At 45.5% G+C, this 23,654-nt stretch overlaps 2 protein-coding genes and 1 long non-coding RNA gene across 4 annotated transcripts in view; 1 reads left to right on the top strand and 2 right to left on the bottom strand.

Moving 5' to 3' along the window:
• Positions 1 to 23,654, bottom strand: part of LOC128346561 (venom factor-like) — a 98,201-nt gene that overhangs the window by 21,932 nt on the left and 52,615 nt on the right. For both annotated transcript variants that reach the window (XM_053299993.1, XM_053299992.1), the window contains 4 exons: positions 16,510 to 16,675; positions 13,815 to 13,910; positions 10,647 to 10,797; positions 9,407 to 9,570 (listed from right to left, as the gene is read on the bottom strand). In XM_053299993.1, coding sequence (XP_053155968.1) covers positions 9,407 to 9,570; positions 10,647 to 10,797; positions 13,815 to 13,910; positions 16,510 to 16,675 — 577 coding nt within the window. The remainder of the gene's footprint in view (positions 1 to 9,406; positions 9,571 to 10,646; positions 10,798 to 13,814; positions 13,911 to 16,509; positions 16,676 to 23,654) is intronic.
• On the bottom strand, positions 1,566 to 9,384 carry LOC128346564 (uncharacterized). Its single transcript, XR_008317049.1, has 2 exons — positions 6,783 to 9,384; positions 1,566 to 6,667 (listed from the first exon to the last, which is right to left on the bottom strand). It is a non-coding gene; the product is annotated as an uncharacterized LOC128346564 (long non-coding RNA).
• Positions 7,577 to 21,755, top strand: LOC128346562 (uncharacterized). The gene is made up of 2 exons (XM_053299994.1): positions 7,577 to 7,748; positions 16,467 to 21,755. Exon 2 carries the CDS (start codon positions 20,325 to 20,327, stop codon positions 21,354 to 21,356), a length of 1,032 nt encoding a protein of 343 aa, XP_053155969.1. The 5' UTR covers positions 7,577 to 7,748; positions 16,467 to 20,324; the 3' UTR covers positions 21,357 to 21,755.

Below are 23,654 nucleotides of genomic sequence, written 5' to 3'. Positions count from 1 at the left end.
AAGGTTACCAGAGAACTGGAACGCACTGACAGCAGCTCCACATATAGGCAACAAACATATTTAATTCATATGTACCAGCGTGATACTGTTGCTTTCTCCAGCAAACAAGTATAAAGGGTGGATGACATACACGTGGGGCTTTTAACCCACATTTGTGGGTGGGGGGGCAGGGTCAAACTTGGAGGTCTTTCACATGAACTCACTGGGGAGGAAGGGCAGGCTGCGTTAGAGAAACTGCTGTTTTCGGCACGGCCGTTCCCCTCGCCCCCGCTCACTGCCAGAAATGGTGGTGGGCCAGGTGGGAAGCTGTTGAACCTGGCAGCAGTTACTCAGACGAGGTTGTGAACCACAGGCTAAATGCTGGGTTAAAAAGTGGGGCTTGGCATGGGGGCTGCATCAGTAGTGACCTCGCTCCTAGTGCTTCACATGCACAACCTAACCCAGGCTGGGCGGCCCTAGCCTGGGTTAGGCTGCACAAGTGAAGACCCTTTAGATGTGTGGCAGGAGAAGTGTTTATTACAGGATCTCCCAGACTCCCAGAGCGTTTAGAAATGTTAATAGCTACAGAAGGCCCTGGACCAGATTGGGACCATGGCACTGGGAGGAGAGGTATTCTCTTCCTCCTACGGTATTCCCAATAAATTTACCCAGTGAAACTTGTTACTTGTAATAGTAACTGTATGTTTTCTGCTCTGGAGCAGTTGGGTGGGGGGAATTGCAGCCAGGAAGACTGCTCAGAGGAAAGGCTTGCAGTGAAGCAAACTCATTCTTGTCAACAGCTGCCTCTCATATACCACTCCTACCATGAGGTGAATCAATAACAATTTGTCCACACTGGATAGGCTGACAGTCTAATTGCCTTGCAAGTTTTGTATGTTTGTGTGTGTTTTTAAGCCATCAGTCAAGCTTGAAATAAGATGGGAGCACAACTTGGAAAGGACAAGAATGCAACAGGCTGACAATGCTGTGTGAGTTCCCTGTAATAAGTGAGTGAATGAAGATTAGCAATGAACTGCCATGGCCAGAAGTGCCTTTTTACAGCTTCAGTTAGTGCACCAGCAATCCCCTTTCCAAAAGAAGGTAAATCTGGCGACTATGATCCATGCCTTGGTCATTTCTTCACTTTGTGTGACACACTCTCCGTTGGGCTGCTCTCGAAGAATATTTGGAAAATTTTGATGGCCAGACTGCTATCAGGAGTCACCTGGATGGAGTATATCGCTCCTATTCTGCAACAACTACATTGGCTACCAGTGTGTTTCTGGATCTAATTCAAGGTTCCACTTATTACCTTTAATGCCTTAAATGGAGTAAACTCTAGTTATCTGAAGGACCACCATTCCCCAAGTAAATCTACCCACCTTACAAGATTATCTGAGGGGGGCCTCTGCCACCTGACAATACCTGGAGAAGCCTGGCTGTTAGGCATCTAGGACAGGGCTTTCTCAGTCATTGCCCCTGGACTATAAGGATTTGCATTCTATTCTCCCCTTTCTGCCTTTTGTAAATGCCTAAAAACCTTCCTCTTCAGCCACACCTTTGAATAAGAAAGAAAATCTGGTCCATTCTGCTTGTATCCAATTCATCACTTTATTCATTTGTCCAGCTACTGATTTTGTTACTGCTTTAATTGCCTCTAAGTGTTTTGGAATATTTTAGTATGTCTTTTGTGCAGTACACTGTTTGGAGGTCACCTGGTGAAAAGTGGTTTATAAATGCAATAAACAAATACATAAAGGAATGCTGTGGAACTACTCCAAGTGAAAAAAAACACCTGCTTCCAGGAATGCATGACTTCCCTCTTTGCACGCTATCCCAGAAATTTTGCATTCTCGGTTGAACTGTTGCCAGGGACACCTCTGGGTTATCCTTTCCCACTAGCTCCAAGGCAGGACAGATTCGATTGGTTGTAGAAATTTCAGCCACGCCTCCTTGGTGCTAGGAGGATAACCCCTCCCAGTTCTTTCTGTCCTCAGCAAGCTCCATGGCAGCGTTTTTCTAGCTCTCTCTATTTTCTGCTGATATTACTTCTCTAACTACAGTATTCTGTTCTCCAAATCCTTTTTTTTTTCTGTCCCTGATCTTTATTACTTGCTATTATCTGAAAAGAAAAGAAAAGAAAAGAAAAGAAAGAAAACCACCCTTCTTTCGTCTGTTTCTCTCCCCACCACACTTCTCTCCCCCCTCATCTCCTCTTTCCTCTCCGTTGCTTGGAGCCAGTCAGAGAGGTACAGAGCAATTTCTCCAACAAGGGGAAGAGTTTGAATGTTTTCAGCCTGGGAGGCTTCAGGGCCGTTTGTAGGCCCCATTGGCGCAGGCTGCTGCAGGCCCTGCATAGCAAGGCCGCTTTTCCGACCTCCCGAAAACCTCCTGAAAAATTCGCCAGCAGTGAGTTGACAGTCCGTGATCGGCCGTCTCTCATCTATGGGCCACGGAGTCCCCCCTGGAAGGGCGTAATTTTACCGCGTCGGTGATGGCCGCTCTCGAGCTGCCCGTCCCGATTGTCGAAGGGGCCGCATCGAGTATCCTGCCTTCGGGCTGCGAGACTCGCTCTACTGCGGCCCGGCGCGCCACGCTGCTGCAGGCAGCTTGAAGTGGCTGTGAAGAGCGCTTTGGGAGGCTCCCTATTGCCAACGCCCCACCAACCTCAGAAGAGATTAGGCGGATTGGCGAGCTGGCTAGCAACCTGACCGGCAGGGCAGCGAGGCCATCACAGGCATCTTCTGTTCCTAAGATGGCGACGGTTGCGAAGAATCCCTCCATTTTACCTGAAGGAGCCGGTAATGTAAAAGGGAGACAGTCTCTAAAAGGGCGGGAAAAGCCTAAGACTGTGACTATGGTGTTTGGCCAGCAGGGGGAGTCTGCTGCAGAGACTGGGCCTAAAGAATCCTCCAGTTCTAACTCTGCTGTTTTACCTAAGTCTGTGCTGCCACCTGAGTAGCTGGCATGGTTTCGCAATGCAATCATTGGCACCATCTACCAGGTTAGGCCCCCTAAGAGGAGTGAGAGATCCACAAAGGGGAGAAGGCATAAATCACCCAGTGTGAGCTCCTCACCTAGCGAGTTTGTCAGTCCTTCTCCCAAGAAGGCCAAAAGCAAGCTTAAGCATAGTTTGCTGGGCAAGTTGTCTGGCAAGGTGGCACGGGACCATTCCTCTGATGCTTCTGATCAGACTCTGGGGGTCCTAGGGGTTTACTTGCACCTCCCCCCCCAAAAAAAAAGTCATTGCAGACTCAGAGAGGCCTAATCTGCCTTCTGACCCTGAAGACCCAATTAATGCAGGAGGAGGTTTTGATCCGGACCCAATGGTCTGGAGGGGAGGACACTGGTGATGCCTCAGTGTCACAGCACCTCTTTGTGGCAGAGGACTTCAGCCCACTGATGTTCAGAATTATTAAAACAATGGGACTGAGGCTGGGCAGAGTTTTGACTCTTGTGCCAAAGGGGACTTGGTCTTTCCTAGAGCACACCCCAAGGACAGGCTGATGCCCATGCCAGAGTTGTTTGTGGATGTAGTCAAACAGGAATGGTTGACACCAGCTTCCAGCTGCAAGGCTGTGTGCATGGCTAACAAACTTTATTCTTTTCAGCAAACCACTACAGATCTGTTGAGGACACCAAATGCGGATGCCCCGATTTCGCAATTGGTGTCGGATTCCTTGGCATCTCGAGAGGGTGAGTTTTCTCTAAAAGACATAGCTGACCAGAAGGTCTAGCTGTCATTTAATCGTGTCATGAGAACGTGTGCCTGGTGGTCCGTGCAACAGCGGCAGCATCCAGGGCAGCCCGTGACTCCTTATTATTGGTGGTCAATCTTCTGAGTGATCCTCCAGGGGACCCAGTTAAGATGTGACAGCAACTATTCAAGATCCAGAAGGCGCAGGCCCTTATAGCCGATGCCACTCTTGATACGATTAGATTCTCAGCGCAAGAGGCGGTTTCATCATTTGTTGGCAGACGCCACTTGTGGCTCAAAATTGGACAGGTTGGTTCTACCTCTAGGCTAAACCTTGCTACCGTCTCTTACGACAGCAAGAAGCTTTTTGGTGAGTCTGCCCTACAAGACATTCTTGTAGAATCGTCTGATAAGTGAAAGACAATGCCTTCAACCAATAAAAAGACTGATAAACAGCCTTTTAAAAGGCCCTTCCAATACAATCGGTCCTTTCATAGCTTCCGGCCCTTCAGGGGCCAGGACAGAGATACAAAATTCCAGAGGGGATCTTGGAATCCTCAGAGAGCACCCTTTAGAGGGTTTGGTACCTACAAACAGCAAGCTGCTCAGTCAAAGCAGCAAAAGCCACTACAATGACTTGAAGCATTTCAGGCTTGGAGGGCATTTGTCTCACCTCGCCCCAGCCTGGGAAGATTAACCTCAGACAACTGGGTTCTGCAGCTGATCCATCACAGCTACAGGATAGAGTTTCACTCCTCTCCCCCTGCTGCTTTATCCCCACTCTAAGGTCAAAAGCATTCTCAAAGCATTTGCCGATAGTCTAGGCAATCCAACTCCTCCTGGACATCAGGGCAGTGGAGCCAGTGCCTCTGGCACAGGAGGGAGAGGGAGTTAAAACAAAACAAACAAACCAAAACAGCAAAACAAAACACCTCTATCCTATTTACCGTCCCAAAAAGGGACGGTTCAAGGAGAGCTGTTTTAGACTTAAATTTTTTTTGAACAGATGGGTCCACAGAACTCATTTCCAGATGGAAACTCTAAGAGCAGTTTCAGAGGCACTCTTTCATCTGGATGTGCTCGCGTCCATAGATATAAGGGAGGCCTGCCTGCATCTTCCTATACACCCGGAAAGCAGGCAGTACCTTCGGTTTAGATATGCTGGAAGGCATTTTCAATACAGCAGCCCCTCATGTCTCCACAAAGTTGTTGGCACCACTGGTGGCGCAACTCTGTCAGAAAGGGATAGTCAATTGTTGCTGCAGGCGAGATCTCTCCCAGAGGCAGAACAGGACTTGGTCCTTAACTATCGCAACACTCGAACCATGGTTTCATCATAAATGGAGAAAAGAGTCAATTGACGCCATGCCACAGGCTGCGCCATTTGTGGGTAATCATAGTTACCTTAGTGGACCGCCTCTTGCTTCCACCAGACAGGTTACAGACTATCCAGACAGAGGTTCACCTGGTCCTAGTGAATCCAAGAGTTCCTCTGGCTTCCTTGTCAAGACTGCTGAGCTTGATGGTGGCCGCACCAGACTCGGTTCCGTGGGCTTGAATTCATCTGCACGACCTCCAGTGGTTTCTCCTACCCCACCAGAAGGCAATCGTAAGGAAGTGTAGACTGCTTATAAAGTTGCCACCAGACCTGCGTCACTCTCTCCGCTGGTGGATCAACTCCAACAACCTGAATTGGGAAAAGACCTTCTTGGACCCACAGATGTTCATCAGAACAACAGACCCAAGTTGACAGGGGCTGGGGAGCCCACTGCCTCAACCAGTTGGCGCAGCAGCTATGGAACACGGAGGAGCGTTCTCACAACATAAATTGGAGGGAACTCCATGCAATTTGCCTAGCGCTACTAGCATTCCAGGAGATCATCCAAGGCACTGAAGTATTTGTAAAGACCGACAATACGACGGCAAAGGCATATGTAAACAAGCAATGGGGGTCCAGGTCATCTCACCAGGAGGCTGTCCTTCTGCTGTCTTGGGCAGAGAGCAACCTTCCTTCCCTGATGGCACACCACATCAAGGGAGAGCTGAACCTGTTTGCAGACTGGTTAAGCTGGCCTGACATCCAACTGGGGGAATGGGCTCTAAATCCATCAGTTTTAACCCAGATAACAGAGAAGATGGGCATGCCCGAGGTAGACCTCTTCATGACTCCGAAGAATGCACAATCCCCAGCGTTTATGCCTAGATTTCCATGCAGGGAGGCGATGGCAGTGGATGCCCTATCCAGTCTATGGCCAGACGCTTTCCTTTATACGTATCCTCTGACACCTCTGTTGGCCAGAGTCCTGCAATGGATGTGTCTTCGAGCAAGAGTACTCTTAGTGGCACCATTCTGGCCCAGGAGACCCTGGTTTCCAGAGCTCCTCCATCTGGCGGTGGAGCCACCTTGGGAGTTGCCTCAGACCCCGGACCTGCTCCATCAGGGTCCAGTTTTACACCCAGATCCATGTTGGTTTCGGCTCATCGTTTGGAAACTGAGTGCCGAGTCCTGAGCCAACATGGCTACTCGGAGGGAGTTCTCAGCACTATGCTGGCGTCGTAAAGTCCATCGACAGAGAGAATTTATCAATATACATTGGGAGCACTCCTTCGCTGGATGTCTCGCAACTCCGTTCCGAAGGGCACGGCTAAGTTATATCATCTCCTGCTCTTCTTACAAGAAGGGTTCAAGAAGGGACTATGTCCGAATACCCTGCAACGGCAGGCATTGCCGTTGATGGAGTTGCTCTCAGTAGAAAAGACAAAATGTCTCAGTCACATCCTCACCAGCGTAGTTTCTTTGAGGTGCCTCGCTGATGTCACCTCCAACAGTGCATACGTTACCCTCTTGGGAACTACATACTGTCCTCAAGGCATTGCAAGCTCACTCCTTGGAGCCTTTGGCAGCTATTCTGATCAGGATCTTACAGTTTAAATTGGCCTTTTTGGTGGCCATCACTTCAGCAAGGCTCTTCTCGGTGCTGCAGGTGCTGTCTGTAAAACAAGTCACATTGTATATTTCAGAAAGAGGCCATCAGGCTCATTCCAGACCCCTTCATGAGGCCAAAGGTGGTGTCCCCCTTCCACCCATCGCAAGATGGGTTCCTACCTTCATTTTGCCCCAATTTTCCATCAGTCTCAAGATGTTTTCCTCCCTTCTTTTTGCCCGCGCCCGGTCCACGAGAAGGAAAAACTCTGGCATAACCTGGATGTCCGGCGCTGCCTCAAGAAATATATCGCCCGCACCGCCTCATTCAGAAATACGGACCAAATGTTCGTCTCCTTCCACCCGAGATCAATGGGCTCGCCTGTATCAGCACCTACTATCGCACGATGGATAAGGGCATGTATCTCGCTGGCGTATGAGACACTTCGCTTACCCCAGCCTTCAGGCATCTCGGCGCACTCTACCAGGGCGGCCGCCACCTCAGCCGCCTTTTCACTAATGCCCCAATCCAGGACATTTGCAGAGCCGCCACTTGGGCCAATCCCTCTACGTTTACTAAGCACTACAAGATCGAATCCTACGCCGATATTCAGGCGTCCTTTGGAAGAAGGGTGCTTCAGCAGGTTCTCCCTCGGGAGTAGGCCGGAGCGCACCCGCCCTCTGCGTTGGACAAGCTGTGGTATGTCCCAGAGGTGTCCCTGGCAACAGTTCAACCGAGAACGGAGCATTGGTGTTCACTTACCGTGAAGGCTCCTTCTGGTTGATGTTGCCAGGGACACCTCGACCCACCCAGTTTGGCGCTCCTGGCCTCCTCCCGTGGAGAGTCCCTTCTCAGGCCTCCCTCCGGGGTTCGCAGGGTATACCGATCCGCTCTTTGCCTCTAGCCCAAGAACCCTGTGTGCTGCTCCAGTCTGGTTGTTTTTCACATGTTTATTTATTGTCCAGTCCGTCTTTGGTGTGTACCAGTATTTCTCTCGGACAGCAAGAACTGGGAGGGGTTATCCTCCTAGCACCAAGGAGGCGTGGCTGAAATTTCTACAACCAATCGAATCTGTCCTGCCTTGGAGCTAGTGGGAAAGGATAACCCAGAGGTGTCCCTGGCAACATCAACCAGAAGGAGCCTTCACGGTAAGTGAACACCAATGCTCCGTTTTCAAAACATTAAAATAATGATATGATAGCTCTATTCACATGCTATGTTCAACATTTGTATGAGTACAGTATACACAAGTACAGTAAATCACATGTTATGCTGAATGCAGGCACAGCAGTACACTTCTCATCTCTTCCGTGCATTTGAGAGGCCTGAGCCCAGGTTCACTTTTAGAATGAATACTGGTGCAGTTATTCATACAAAAACTTGTGTGAGTGTAGAGACATCTGAACGCAGGTACAACATAAAAGTCTGAATAGGGCTGATGATGTTATGGGAATAAAGCCCATGGACGCCTAGGGATACATCAGAATGTTTTGGGACATTCTGACTGATCTGGGATGCTATGTTTATCATCTTTCGAGCAGGGAGGTTCAGCCACACATTTGTACTGGTCTCTGCCATATGGGAAGTGTCAGAGGAGACGGCCTCAAAATTGAACTCAACATTTCAGTGTAATCACATGTAACAATAGCACCACCATGTGGAACTCCCTGCCACAGGAGGTAAGATTAGCAAACTCCTTTCCTGGATTCTGCCGGTGCTTAAAGAATAGTTTGTTTTAGGCATTTTAATCTTGGCGTTGCACTTATATTCTACAGTGCTGTTTGCTATTGAATGGGCTGCTTTTTTTGTTCGTGGACGTTTTCATTCTGGTTTTATTATACTGAAGTGATTGTTGTCCACTCTAGGTGCCCCTGTTTTGGTTGCAGAAGAGTGGCATATGATTTTTTAAATAAATAAAATAAAATAAATGGCATGTTGCAAATTGTTCTCTGTTACAAGGTGGGTGCATTGAAGTAGAGAAGACAATAGGCTGGTACACACAATTATTAATAGGGTACAACAGGCATCTTACCATGTTTGGGGGCTGTGTGCACACCCTCGTTTTGTTATCATGTGCACCCCCGTGGGTGCAACGTAGGAAGGGAAGGAAGTGATGAGACTAGTGATGAGGGCTGGGTCGGAGGGCGCCATCCTATCCAGCTCTCGTACACAGCACTTTACCGAAGGAGGAAATGCCCTCTCTTCCAGGCGACCTCTTCCTCCTGCTCCAACCTTGCTTTTTCCCTCTCACACAATCGCAAAATGGGAGCACACACAACTCCCAAACAAGGGTAGGACGCTTGTCCCACTTGAATAACAATTGTGTGAATTGCCTAATGTTAAGAGGTAGGCTAAGGTTACACGTGGCTGCGATATAAGATGTAGTTTGGCTCTCAACCAGGCTTTCGCCTCCTGAGGCGGTTAACCTGTACCTGGCCTGTGCTCCTTCAGAGTACAAGTACAGGTTCACATGACGGAGTGCTCCTCTATATGAAAAATTTCCTCCAGACAGGAAACGAGTATGTCTGGTGAAAGATGACACTACTTGCTTACTTTTACACAAGAACCTTCCTCTCTGACACACTTGTTTTCTAGATGCAGGGAATATTTGTAGAGAGGAACATGAAATCATGTGAGTCTCTACCAGCATCAGGAGGTGGCACAGCCCAGACACAGGTTGATCACCAACTCCATCAGAACTAGACCTGTGACGCCGGCTACTTGTTCAGTTGTTAAGCATTCCAGTTTGGGGCATGGCTCTTCAGAAGGAACTACCTGAGGACAGTACTGTAAAGCAAACACTCACCTGGGTTTGTCCATATGTCCCTCCATAATATTTCTGCTCTGTTAGCCATCTGACTATAGGACCTGCAGCATTAAACTTCTTCATTTTCAGCAAGGCCAGCAAACCATAGGAGGTGCCTTCAATGTTATAGGTGCGAGCATTACTTTCTTCCCAACGATTTCCATCTAAACACCAGCAGAAAAAACAGATCTTGACTAAACAGATCTTGAGCGCATATGTACTCCTTATTCCAAAAATCCACTTCTTTCTCATCAGTTTCCACTAAGGTAAGCATGAGCCATAATGAATACTAAACTAAAAACTGGCTGTCACTTGCTGCAATCCCTCTCACCCCTGTCCCAAGCCATGAGCTGGGATCTGGTGATGCCCCAGCATGTTCATCAAAATTCCAACAGCTATAGGAAGAATTAAAGGGCCCAAGAGTTTTTGACAACCAGTGGACAATCAATGCAAGAAACAGAATGTCAGTTTGAAGGAAGAATCTTACATGGGATGAGGAGATCCCTCAAGGATAGTCACAGACACACACAAACGGGGTTTCAGGCCATTTATGATCAGGCTTTAGGTATGCTTATATCTCTGGCCCCACACACTGATTCCATAAAACAAGTGGCTGGAACTGAACTGTTACTCCTGGACCTTGCTTGCACACATACACTGACATCCTCTGCAGCTAATTAAAAAGGTCACTTTGAACCCTGAAGATAAAGTGGAACATGGTTTTTAAAAATAAATATATAAATGAATTTGAAAGAAACTTGTCTCACCCATTTGTCTGAGTGAAAACATATGGCCTCTGTTGGCAGCTAATTCTTGCCATGGGGCACTTTAGGTAGGAGGTGGACAGCTAGATATGTTCTCCCCCAATTCTCTCTCCTGCCCCACTGCTGCCTGGCCACATCACTGATCTCTCTTCTTTTCAATAGCAGAGGTGGGGGAGAGGTAGCCTAGAGAGAGCAGGCCATTTGTAGCTGGAATGTGCCCCTGAGTCCTTTGTGCTTCAAGAGCATTCTCCATTCATACAGGGCAGCCATCCAGGTTAGAAGCAAAGCGGGACTCTCTCAAACACTGGTACCAATTGGCTGGTGTCAATGCAATATCTAGGCCTTGCATCCATTAATTATGCCTTTCTCTCCAAGCTAGACTCACTAGTCTCCCATTCTGCCCCTTACATGGACAGCCTTCAAAAGCCTGACAATACACTATTTTTCTTGTATTCAGCAAACTTTCACAAATGTACCTGTTGATGCTCTCATGAGCACGGCTTCATCGTTCAGCCTTCCTGCTAATGCCAAAGCATAGGATGCGAGGGCCACGGTGTATGGTCTTTGCAGTGAGTCATACCTTTGGGCTATATAGTCACTGGCTTTGGAGATGCTGTTATCTAAACTCTGGATTTTTTTTTTTAAAGGCAAAGAATCTATATTTTAGAAGTATTCCAGGAACAATATTTAGACATGATGCATTTGATTTAAAAAGATAGACAGACAGACAGACAGACAGATAGACAGATAGATAGATAGATAGATGCTTTCCACTTCTGAGCAATAAGAAATCCCAGGGGCAACTCTGATTAGTTGGAGTTCTCTTGGATGAGACAGCTGGAATGCATTCCAGAGGGAACGACAGGACCCTAACCCAGGAAGCTTACAATCAAAAGTTGGTCAGTGGTCCCAGTCCAGCATCCTGCAGGTTCAACAACCAAAGGGAAGGATAGGACCCTGCTCTAGGAAGATTGTAAGCTCTAGGAAGCTTACAATCAAAATTTAGTCAGTGGTCCTGATCCAGCACTCTGCAAATTCAGCATGTAGTAAAATAAACTGCTCCCACTGAGCAGCTGTTTTGCAGGAGAGAGGAATTGGGGAGGGGCTGAATCAAGCTGTGGGCTCCCCCTCTTGAACAGACGATGGACGGAATTTCTGCTTCATTTACTGGGCTACTGTCCTGGCTGTTGCTTAAGGCAGGGCATTAGTACCCTTAGCAGCACTAATCCATGTGATTCTTTCTATAACTAGAAATATGTTGCTCATGGAAATTCAATTTCCTCTATACACAGACCATAGCTGGACTGGGATGAATGTGTATGGAGATAACAGAGAGGCAACAGTAACTACTGCTGCTGCTATGGATATTTATATACCACTTGTCAGCAAAAGTTCCCAAAGCAGTTTACAAAGAGAAATATAAATAAATAAAGATGGCTCTCTGTCCCCAAAGGGCTCACAATCTAAAGAAGAATCCCAAGACAGACACCAGCAATAGGGGTGTGCAATTCGGGATTTCGGGTGATTCGGCTTGGACCCGAACCGAATCACCCCTGTTCTGTTTTGTGCCCGAATCTGGGTCACCCGAATCACCCTTGATTCGGTTCGGATTCGGATTTAATCCGAATCCGAATCGATTCGGGGGGGTAAAAAGGGGCCCAGGGGCAAAATTTTGGGGTGGGGTGGTAGTTCCCAAAGGGTAGAGTCTACCACCCCAATTTCAGGGGGATTGGGCAAAATCCTGATTTTTGGTGAATTTTTAAAGTTTTAGTGACTTTGGGGCAGTTTGGGGGCAGAAAGTGGATCTGCCCCAAAATAGTGGGGTGGGGTGGTAGTGCCTAATGGGTGGAGGCTACCACCCCAATTTCAGGGGGATTGGGCAGAGGGCTGATTTTTTGAGAATTTTTGAAGTTTGGGTGTCTTTGGGGCAGATTGGGGGCAGAAAGTGGATCTGCCCCAAAGGAGTGGGGTGGGCTGGTAGATAGTGCCTAATGGCTGGAGGCTACCACCCATCCCCAATTTAAGAGTGATTGGGCAGAGGGGTGAATTATGGTGAATTTATTTCTGAGGTGTGAATTCTCATTCTATCATAGCAAATGAGATATTTTTCAATTAAACAACTCTCATGACCCCACTTTCACTTTTTCACACTTTCCTTTACTATGAATAATATGAGGAAGTAATCAATTTAGTACACTTCACCTTATGAAGACAAACCTCATACAAATAAATTCACCATAATTCACCCCTCTGCCCAATCACTCTTAAATTGGGGATGGGTGGTAGCCTCCAGCCATTAGGCACTATCTACCAGCCCACCCCACTCCTTTGGGGCAGATCCACTTTCTGCCCCCAATCTGCCCCAAAGACACCCAAACTTCAAAAATTCTCAAAAAATCAGCCCTCTGCCCAATCCCCCTGAAATTGGGGTGGTAGCCTCCACCCATTAGGCACTACCACCCCACCCCACTATTTTGGGGCAGATCCACTTTCTGCCCCCAAACTGCCCCAAAGTCACTAAAACTTCAAAAATTCTCAAAAAATCAGCCCTTTGTCCAAACCCCCTGAAATTGGGGTGGTATCCTGCACCCATTAGTCACTACCACCCCACCTCACTATTCCACCCCAGCCCCCACTTTCTGCCCCAATATGCCCCAATCTGCCCCAAAGACATGAAATTTTCAGAAATTTACCAAAAATCAGCCCTTTGCCCAATCCCCCTGAAATTGAGTTGGTAGTCTGCACCCATTAGGCACTACCACCCCACCCCACTACTTTTGCCCAGATCCCATGCTATGCCCCCGAACTGCCCCAAACTTTAAAAATTCACCAAAAATCAACTGTGAACCGAATCACCCAAATTTTTCGTGCCCGAAATTCAGGTGATTCGGCTCGTGCCCGAAAAATATCGGGGGACATCGGGGGTGATTCAGTTCGGCCCCGAATCACCCGAAATTGTTCATTTCGGGCACAGATCGTTCTGTGCCCGAAATTTTTTGCACATCCCTAACCAGCAACAGCCACTGGAGAAATGCTGTGCTGGGGGGATGGATAGGGCCAGTTGCTCTCCCCCTGCTCAAAAAAGAGAATCACCACTTTTAAAAGGGGCCGCTTTGCTCAGTTAGCAGGGGAGGATTGTGAACAAATGCAGTCATGCATACTTAGATGATTTCGGTCACACAAAGACGCTCGGAACAAGGACTGCAACTTGTGACTACCACTACCTGTCAGAGCAGTGGTGACCAAACTGAGGCTCTACAGCGGTGGTTGGATTACCACTCTGGCCAACATTTATTGCAGCTGGGGATGGTGGGAGTTCCAGTCCAACAACAGCTGGAGAACCTCAGGTTGGCCACCCCTCTGTTACAGACTATTTGAAGCCCAGTCCTGGCTAACACTATGTGGAGAAAACAAACATTTAAGTAACACCCAAAAAGAAAAGCAGCAAAAGCCTGAAAGGAATGGTGGATACACCAGAGAAGTGCTGGGTGGTTTACTCTTTGTTTCCAGGCCAGTCCTGAAGGCTTTTAATGCTGAGGTTGGGGCTACGACTGGTTCAGTAAGAAACAAGTAGTGAAAAGTAGGTGATGTGAACAAGAGCTAGATTGTGATTGTATTATGCATTCCGCCACAGAGAGACTTACATTGACTTGCTCCCTGCAGACTTCTTGGGTCTCCAGCAAAGCGACCAGGACGAAGGCTGTCAATGACACTTCTGGTTCTGCACCTAGATAACCTCCCTTAGAGGGAAGCAGGAGGGGGGAAATCAACAGAATGCAGTTAATTTTTAAAAAATGCAAAGCTCCAACAATAGGCAGAGTTAAGGTACAGGAGAAGAGACAGCAATATGAAAAGCAACCCAGAGCATATTAGAAAACTAAAAACTCCTGAACTCTTGGAGCAGCCATCAGGTTTCTCCTTGAAGTCTACTTGTTTTTAAAAGTAAGCCTTACTTAGACCCCAGCCTCTACTTCCATCAGAACGCTCCTAGTCAGAGTTGATTTGATTTAAATCACTTCACAGGAGGACTCAGTTTTAATCATTTAAATCACAATTTAAATCACTAGTCAGAGATTCTATTTAATCACAATTTTCTAGTAAAAGTACATTCTTGTTGCCTAATATAACCTTAATACATATTCCGGGATGGATGTAGGTTTGATTTTTAGAAGGTAGGTATACCCTATAATAGGTGCACACATCTCATAGTGCTGTTTCATTCGGGCAACCAGGCCTTGCATTTATTTGTTGTGCTATTTGCATTTTGCACATATACCTGTCTTATCCACAGGTACAGAAACGTCATTAAAATATTCCCAAATGGGGTCTCTTTTGCGGGCTGCTGCCACAATAGAGGTGTTTCGCTTCTACAATGAAGGATACACTCAAAATAAATTTCCTCAGGACTGTATGATTATGTTCTGTTCACTTTTAGAATTACTTTCTATTCCCATCCCCTATCCCTTGCCTTTATATCCAGAGAACTCCTTGATTATATCTACTCCATCCCCACAAATCCTCTACTCATTCGTTGGTCCCCTTTAGCCTGATCCAGACATTATGCTGTACAAGTATACAGATGTCTGGACACTTGTATGGATGCTTGTGTAAATGAATATACCTGTTTTCATTTTAAAAGTGAATCTGGATACAGGCCCTTCAAATGCATGGTACAGATAGGAAGTGTCTTTCTGTACTTGTGTTCAGCATAACACATGAATGGGTACCTGTGTACAGAACTGTACTTGTATACGCTGTACACTTGTTGTACAAGTATTGAACATAACAGGTGAATGGGCTTAATATCTTTGCACTTTTAGAGAGATAGGAGGCAAGGGCTTGAGTGTGTGTGTGCTGCATGTTCATCACCTGAAGGTTTTTCAGACAGCAGGTGATACCATGGGTTTACTGTGAGGCTTTACTGCAAGTTGGGGGCATAATGGATACTCCGATGCAAAAAGAGGATTTTTTTTTTAACCCCAGACATAAATCGGGCTAGGTTCCAATATGGAGGAGAAAACCTGAATCATGTGTGAAATGCTCTCTGAAATATTCATTCATTCATTCATTCATTCAATTTCTATACCGCCCTTCCAAAAATGGCTCAGGGCAGTTTACACAGAGAAATAACAAATAAATAAGATCACTCAGACTTCAGGGTAAATCTGGTCGATATGTGAATGCATACATACACTCCCAAAGTCAAGTTGTCATAAAGTCGCCATCTGAAAAAGCTCCTGCAGAATAGGATTGATCAGGTCTGTTATCTTTCACCCCCATATACTCCTGTTAACATGTTCATAGATCCAGAATTGGTCCCCAAATGGGCATAGTTTAGAACAAGTTGAGTATTTTAAGTACCGTGGTGTAATTTTTCAGGCTTCAGGTAGAAGGTGTGTGCATAGAGATTATGTACGGCAGAATGCACATAAGACTGCACTAGTAATTGAATCTTTCAACCACTCTAGGGGTGCTCAATTTGTCCCCTCTACAATAAAACTTTTTTCTACCAAATTTCAAGAACAGCTCCTATATGGAGATCAATTTGGCATGTATTCTAACTTCTCCAAGGTGGAATCTGTGCAGTTTTGGAAAGGAGAGATCAAAAAATCCCCTTTAAAGAACATTTTGCCACTGTAATTTGGGAGATGTTGGAATTATATCTCATGTGCTTCTTTATTGTGATTTTTACCAAGATATATGGCACAAATATATAACTCTGTCTATAAATTGTCATCCAGGTCATATGGACTCTTGATTATCTTCTGGCTGACCAGAAAGATTTAATAGCTTATAATGTGGCTAGGTTTTGTTTGATAGCCAGCAAAATTCGCCAGCAGCTCATTATGAATTCAATTTAGCTATTCCATTTTGAGGTTTAACTTGTTAATATTACAACTTTTATGGTTTACTCTTTTGGGCTTCTGCGTGTATGTATTACTATTGTACTGGTCTGTGACTATAATAAAGTACCGGTATTTGATTTGATTTGAACACATTCATCAAGTATTATTAACATTCATGATGATATATTTGACCTAGATTCTCTTTTTATAAATTGTTTCTTAAAAAATTATAATTGGAATTAAAATCCAATTTTAATTTTAAAAATCTGATTTTAATTTTTTTTAAATCCAATGTTTTGATTTTTTAAAAAAATCAAGGTTGATTTTTATCAACCTTGCTCCTACTGCTGTTTATGAACACTTCTCATCTCTTGCTGAATGTGTGTTCTGTTATTTCCAACTCTGTGCTTGCTAATATGCTAATTCCTGTGTTGTGTTCATCTGAACTAGAAGCTTCAAATCAAATAGCATTAAGAGCAGAAAGAAAGCATACCACCATCTCTCCATGGATCACAGGGGCTTCTTCATGGAAAACACCATCTGGTTTTTGCCTCTCGAGAATCAGCCATTTCACACTTCCACAGAGGATCTGGTGGTTAATACCTTGTAGTGCTACTTTGGAAGCCATGGCAAAGACTTTTGCAACATATGCTGTTAACCTGCAAAAAATAAGGTGTGTCAGCCCAACCATTTTAAAGTGCTTTGTAGTTTGAATCAAACCACATATGACACTAGAAGCATCATTCATGCTTTTGTACAGTTCTTGGGTTTTTTTACATTAAAATAGCAACTGTGGGGAAAGGGTGGTGATCAGGTTTGGGGGAAGGGTGAGAAAGGAGGGGTTACTGAACTCTTGCCACATGCACCATGTTTCTGATAAAAATAGGACCCACCCACCCCCGCATGCTATTAGCCCCAGGAAGGAGATTCCCATTAGCTGTCTGTGTCTGCTGTGACATTGCAAGGAGCAGAACCCACACCAAGCCAGTGTGTTTGGCTTGTAGGTGGGTGATAGTAAAACTGCATGCAGGTCAGCCTAACTTCTTTATTAACCTAACCTGGGAATGAAAAAAGGCTCAGCGAGTAGCAGAACAGAAGGCTCGGGTATGGTTGGGTTTGACTAGCTTTGGGGGAATTAAATGTCCTATGTACTGTAAGTATATTGGATCACATGAAGAACAGATATCTGCCCTTGTCAGCAGGTTCAGTCAAGTGGGTAAGATTGTAATATAAAGATCTCAGCTGGTACAGTCATTCCCTCTCTCCAGGCAACTCTAGTACTATGATGCAGGGGAGGGGGAAATGTCCAACACTCTACAATTTTCAAGCTTTTCTAGGGGAAAATCATGAAAAAGAAACCACTATAACAACAGTATAGGTTTGTAGCTAGATATGCCATAATAATAAAAACAAACAACAACAACAACTACAACTACTACTACTACTATAATAATAAATTATTATTATTATAATCCCAGTGGTAATTGGCACCCTAGGTGCAATTCCAAAACAACTTGAAGAGCACCTCAACACCATAGGGGCCACAGAAATCACCATCAGCCAATTACAAAAAGCAACTTTACTGGGAACAGCCTATATTCTACAGCAATATCTATAATAATAACAACAATGATATTGATAATAAATTTCAGCCATCCCAGGCCCTTGGGAAGGACTCAATGTCTGGATAAAACAGACCAGCCAATAACACTTGTCTGACTGTGTAAAAAAGAAATAATAATAATAATAATAAACCCCCAGTGAGGCACTACCTTGGCATGGTTGTGGGGCTTGTGTGCTCTGAGGAAGGTGAGAGCTATGCCAGAGGTCCAACCATACTGGACAGGTCTCACCAGAGGAGCCAGACAAAGAGTGCCGCTCCCATCAACAATATGGTGAGACGTAACTTTAATAAATCTATACCGGATTGGTCGTCGCCCGGGTCAACAAGGACCGCGCCAGGTGCTATAGTCCCAGGACATCTGGTGGCAAGTGGGCAACAGGACTCAGGACCTTCAGTTGAGCAACCAGGGCTGGAGACAGCAAAGCTACTGGAAGGAACGTCGCTTAACCGAAAAAAATATACAAAAAATGCCAACAAGGAAATAATGATCTGCTATTACAAGTCTAGTCCAACTAGAAGAGGTTATTTAAAAAGAATGTACCAAATTTGGAATGAAAAGCACCCAGATAAAGAAATAACAGAACAAAGGCTAGCAGATCAGAGAAGATTCATAATAAGAAATAAAGTATTCACAGGAGTTGAGCTGGAAGAACTGCAAAGAGCAACACAGGCTCAAGATATGGAAGAAGAATTACCACCAATTGAAGAAGTTGCTCAGGCGCAGGTGGAGGAGGTGTTGGAAATCGAGGATGCCACTGTTACTGAACTGTTTCAAAATCAAAACCAGGCAACCACCCCTTTGCCTTCACCTCAAAAACCCAAATGCCGTTTAACAGAAAAGCAACAAGAACTAAAGCAAAAAATAACTGAGCTCATGAACCAAACAACCACCAGGGTTCGACTTCCAGCTCTAAAAACAGTTGCCAAAAAACAACTTGCTCAGGCATTAAAAGATGTCAATGCTGCACTTGCAGAAATAACAACCAATAATTTGCAAGAAACAAACCAACTAATGTACAGTGCAGCAACAATAACAACACAATAGCTCGTATATAAGATCAGTGGACCTGTAAAAAAAGAAAGCAGTACATCACCTAAATGGAAGATTAGATTAGAAAATAAAATCTCCAGGCTTAGATCAGATGCTAGTAAATTGAAAGCTATGAAAGACAAGAAGCTGAAGAATGAAAACACCAAACAGTATCTGATCCAAAAATACCACCTAGATTCAAGGAAAATTAGAGAAGTCCTGGAAATAATAAAGCAGCAAATAACAGCAGTGTCAAAGAAGATTAGCAGTTATGAAGCCAGAATTACACAACACAGGCAGAATCTCCAATTCCAGTCGAATCAGAGACGTTTCTACCAAAGCACAGAAGGGGAAACTGCAAGAAACCTAGAAACACCAAATAAAGAAGAAACAGTGCAATTCTGGGGGAAATTATGGGACAATCCAATAGATTATAATAAAAAAGCAGGCTGGATGAAAGAGGTCAAAAAATGTAACCAACAAATGCAAGATCTAATAATAACACCAGAATTAATAAGTGAAAGAGCAAAGAAAATTAAAAATTGGACTGCTCCAGGCGACGATAAACTGCATGGCTTTTGGCTTAAACACCTAACAAGCCTTCATAAAGAACTATCAAAACAGTTCAATCACATTTTGCAAGGAGGTGATATTGAACAATGGCTAACAACTGGGAAAACTCATCTCATCATGAAAGACCCAGCGAAAGGTGCAGTTCCAAGCAATTATGCACCGATAACCTGTCTGCCAACCATGTTCAAATTATTAACTGGAATAATAGCAGATGAAGTGATGCAACACTTATTAACTAACAAACAACTTCCAGTTGAACAGGAAGGAATTGCCCGAACACCAGAGGCACAAAAGACCAGCTGCTGATTGACAAAATGATTTTAGAAAATTGCAAAAGAAGAAAAACCAATCTAAGTGTTGCATGGATTGACTACAAGAAAGCCTTCGATTCATTGCCTCACACATGGATACTAAAATGTTTAGCAGTATCTGTTGTCAGCAAAAACATTCAGATATTTATTAAAAAAGCAATGAGCATGTGGAGCAGTTAACAATCAATGGCGAGACACTTGGACAGGTTAGCATTAGAAGAGGCATTTTCCAAGGGGACTCACTATCCCCTCTGTTGTTTGTAATCGCCATGACCCCACTTTCACAAATACTCAACAAAACAGTCCTCGGATACCAAACATCTAAAACATCCAGTCAAATCAACCATCTGCTGTACATGGACGATCTGAAGTTGTATGGAAAGTCCCAGTCAGAAATCGAATCACTGCTAAACACTGTCCGTATATTCAGTAGCGATATAGCAATGGAGTTTGGACTAGACAAGTGTGCTGCATTAATAACGAACAGAGGGAAAATAAGAAAAACAGAAGGAATAGAACTGCCCAATGGAAGCAAGATCAAGAACCTGGAAGAGAAAGAACATTACAAATACTTGGGCATTCTCCAGGCTGATAACATCGCACACACTGAAGTTAAAAGAAAAATTTGAAGTGAATACATCAGGAGAGTTAGAAAAATCTTCAAGTCCAAACTCAATGGCGGGAACACCATACAAGCCATAAACACCTGGGCTATACCTGTTATCAGATACACTGCAGGAATAATAGACTGGACCCAGGCAGAGCTAGAGATGCTGGATCGTAAGACCAGGAAAATCATGACCATCAGTCATGCTCTGCACCCCCGCAGTGATGTCGATAGGCTATACCTCCCTCGCAGCTCAGGTGGAAGAGGAATGCTGCAAGTCCATCAAACAGTAGAGGAGGAGAAAAGAGGCCTTGAAGAATATATCAAGGACAGTGAAGAAGATGCACTTCAAATGGTCAATAACGCAAAACTATTCAACACCAATGAAACAAAGCAGGCCTACAAGAAAGAACAAGTCAAGAACCGATCAGAAAAATGGAGAAATAAGCCCCTGCATGGTCAATATTTGCACATTGTAAGTGGAAAATCAGACATCACCAAGACCTGGCAATGGCTTAAGAATGGCAACTTGAATGAAGAAACTGAGGGTTTAATACTGGCTGCTCAAGAAGAGGCACTAAGAACAAATGCAATAAGAGCAAAAGTAGAAAAGTCAACAATAAACAGCAAGTGCCGCCTTTGTAAAGAAGCAGATGAAAAAGTGAACCACCTAATCAGCTGTTGTAAAAAGATCGCACAGACTGACTACAAACAAAGGCATGACAAGGTAGCAGGGATGATACACTGGAACATCTGCAAAAAATACAAGCTACCTGTAGCCAAACATTGGTGGGACCATAAAATTGAAAAAGTGGTAGAAAATGAAGATGTAAAAATATTATGGGACTTCCGACTACAATCAGACAAACATCTGCCACACAATACACCAGATATAACTGTAGTTGAGAAGAAAGAAAAACAAGTCAAAATAATCGACATAGCAATACCAGGGGATAGCAGAACAGAAGAAAAAGACATAGAAAAAATCACCAAATACAAAGATCTACAAATTGAAATTGAAAGGCTGTGGCAGAAAAAGACCCAAATAATCCCAGTGGTCATTGGCGCCCTGGGTGCAGTTCCAAAAGACCTTGAAGAGCACTTCAACACCATAGGGGCCACAGAAATCACCATCAGCCAATTACAAAAAGCAGCTTTACTGGGAACAGCCTATATTCTGCAACGATATCTTTAACAACTGACAATAAAATTCAGCCATCCCAGGTCCTTGGGAAGGACTCGATGTCTGGATAAAACAAACCAGGCAATAACACCTGTCTGACTGTGTAAACAAGAAATAATAATAAAAATTATTATTGATTAATATAATTAATATTAGAATAGGGAAAAGATAGCAGAATCAGTATGAGTATGCCAAAGTAGAGTTTTTTTGACAAGCATTGAAAGAGAATAATGAAAGAAGTCAGATATATGTCAGAAGGCAAAGAGTTTGAATGGTAGAAATTAGTGATGGAAAACGGAGCATTGGTTTCACTTACCGTGAAGGCTTCTTCTGGTTGCTGGGGCCAGGGATATCTCATGGGTTATCCTCTCTCAAGAGCTCCAGGCAGGACAGAAAGTAAATAGTAGGCGTGTGTCCGAACCGGTCCGGCGGCCATTCTGTAGAATGGCCGAACTGCCGGACCGGTTCTGCCCTGGTTGGTCCGGGTCCGGGTGGGGGGGTATTGCTTTAAGGGCGGGAGGGCTTGTTTACCCCTCCCGCGCCTCTTTGCCCCCGCCAGTGGCCGTAATCTACTGTAAAATTGGGGCGCTGGAAACCAGCCGCCCCAGCCGCCGCCGCTTCCGCCGCACCCCCCCCCCCACGAGCAAATTAGAGAAAAAAAGGCTACTGCCTACAAGGAAAGGCTACTGCCACCCTGCCGCCCCCCCACCCGCCACCCCCCCCACGAGTGCTCACCAAGTTAGAAGAACTTAGAGAGGAGCTCGCGAACAGAGCTCCTCTCTTATCGAAGCCTCCGGCCCAACCGGGGCCTTGGGCGCGTGCGCACGCACGCTAGAGCTCTTTATCCACTAGAGCTTTTGCCGGAGGCCTGGTCTACCCGCCGGGAAGAAGCCGGGTAGACCAGGCCTCCGATCGCCGGTTGCCTGGGCAGACATGAAATCCTCGATCTTGTAAAGTTTGGTGAAAGTGGAAGGCGATGCCCAGGTGGCCGCCTTGCAGATCTCTTCAACATTTAGCATTAGTGGAAAACGCCACTGACGCTGCTGCTGCTGCTCTAGTAGAATGTGCAGAGAGATGCGTTGGTGGCCTCAACTTCTGAACCTCGTAGGCCATCGATATACACGCTATAATCCACGTTGCAATAGTGGTTGAGGAATCTGGGACCCCCATGGAATGCAAACAGAGCGTCTGACAATCTGAATGAGGCTGAGCGTCTAATATAGACCTTAAGACATCGCTTAACGTCCAACTTGTGCCATTTCTGCTCCATAGGATGGACAGGTTTGGGGCAGAATGAAGGTAGGAACCCATCTCGCGATGGGTGGAAGGGGGACACCACCTTTGGCCTCATGAAGGGGTCCGGAATGAGCCTGATGGCCTCTTTCTGAAAATATACAATATGACTTGTTTTACAGACAGCGCCTGCAGCGCCGAGATGAGCCTTGCAGAAGTGATGGCCATCAAAAAAGGCCAATTTAAATGATAAGACCCTGATCAGAATAGCTGCCAAAGGTTCAACAGAGTGAGCGTGCAATGCCTTGAGGACAGTATGTAGTTCCCAAGAGGGTAACCTATGCACTGTTGGAGGTGACATCAGCGAGGCACCTCATAAGAACCTACGCTGGTGAGGATGTCACTGAGATATTTTGCGCTTTTCTGCTGAGAGCAACTCCACCAACGGCAACACCTGCTGTTTCAGGGTATTTGGACATAGTCCCTTCTTGAACCCTTCTTGTAAGAAGAGCAGGAGATGACATAACTTAGCCGTGCCCTTCGGAATGGAGTTGCATGACATCCAGAGAAGGAGTGCTCGCCATGTATACTGATAAATTCTCTCTGTCGATGGACTTTGCGATGCCAGCATAGCGCTGAGAACTCCCTCCGTGTAGCCATGTTGGCTCAGGACTCGGCGCTCAGTTTCCAAACGGTGAGCCGAAACCAACATGGATCCAGGTGTAAAACTGGACCCTGATGGAGCTGGTCCGGGGTCTGAGGCAACTCCCAAGGTGGCTCCACCCCCAGATGGAGGAGCTCTGGAAACCAGGGTCTCCTGAGCCAGAATGGTGCGACTAAGAATACTCTTGCTCGAAGACACATCCATTGCAGGACTCTGGCCAGCAGAGGCATCGGAGGATACGTATAAAGGAGAGCGTCTGGCCATGGACTGGATAGGGCATCCACTGCCATCACCTCCCTGCATGGAAATCTAGTCATAAACGCTCGTAATTGCGCATTGTTCGGAGTCATGAAGAGGTCTACCTCGGGCATGCCCATCTTCTCTGTTATCTGGGTGAAAACTGATGGATTTAG

Source organism: Hemicordylus capensis, chromosome 2, assembly GCF_027244095.1.
Source record: "Hemicordylus capensis ecotype Gifberg chromosome 2, rHemCap1.1.pri, whole genome shotgun sequence".
Taxonomy (NCBI): domain Eukaryota; kingdom Metazoa; phylum Chordata; class Lepidosauria; order Squamata; family Cordylidae; genus Hemicordylus; species Hemicordylus capensis.
This window is presented reverse-complemented; position numbering and strand designations above follow the sequence as displayed.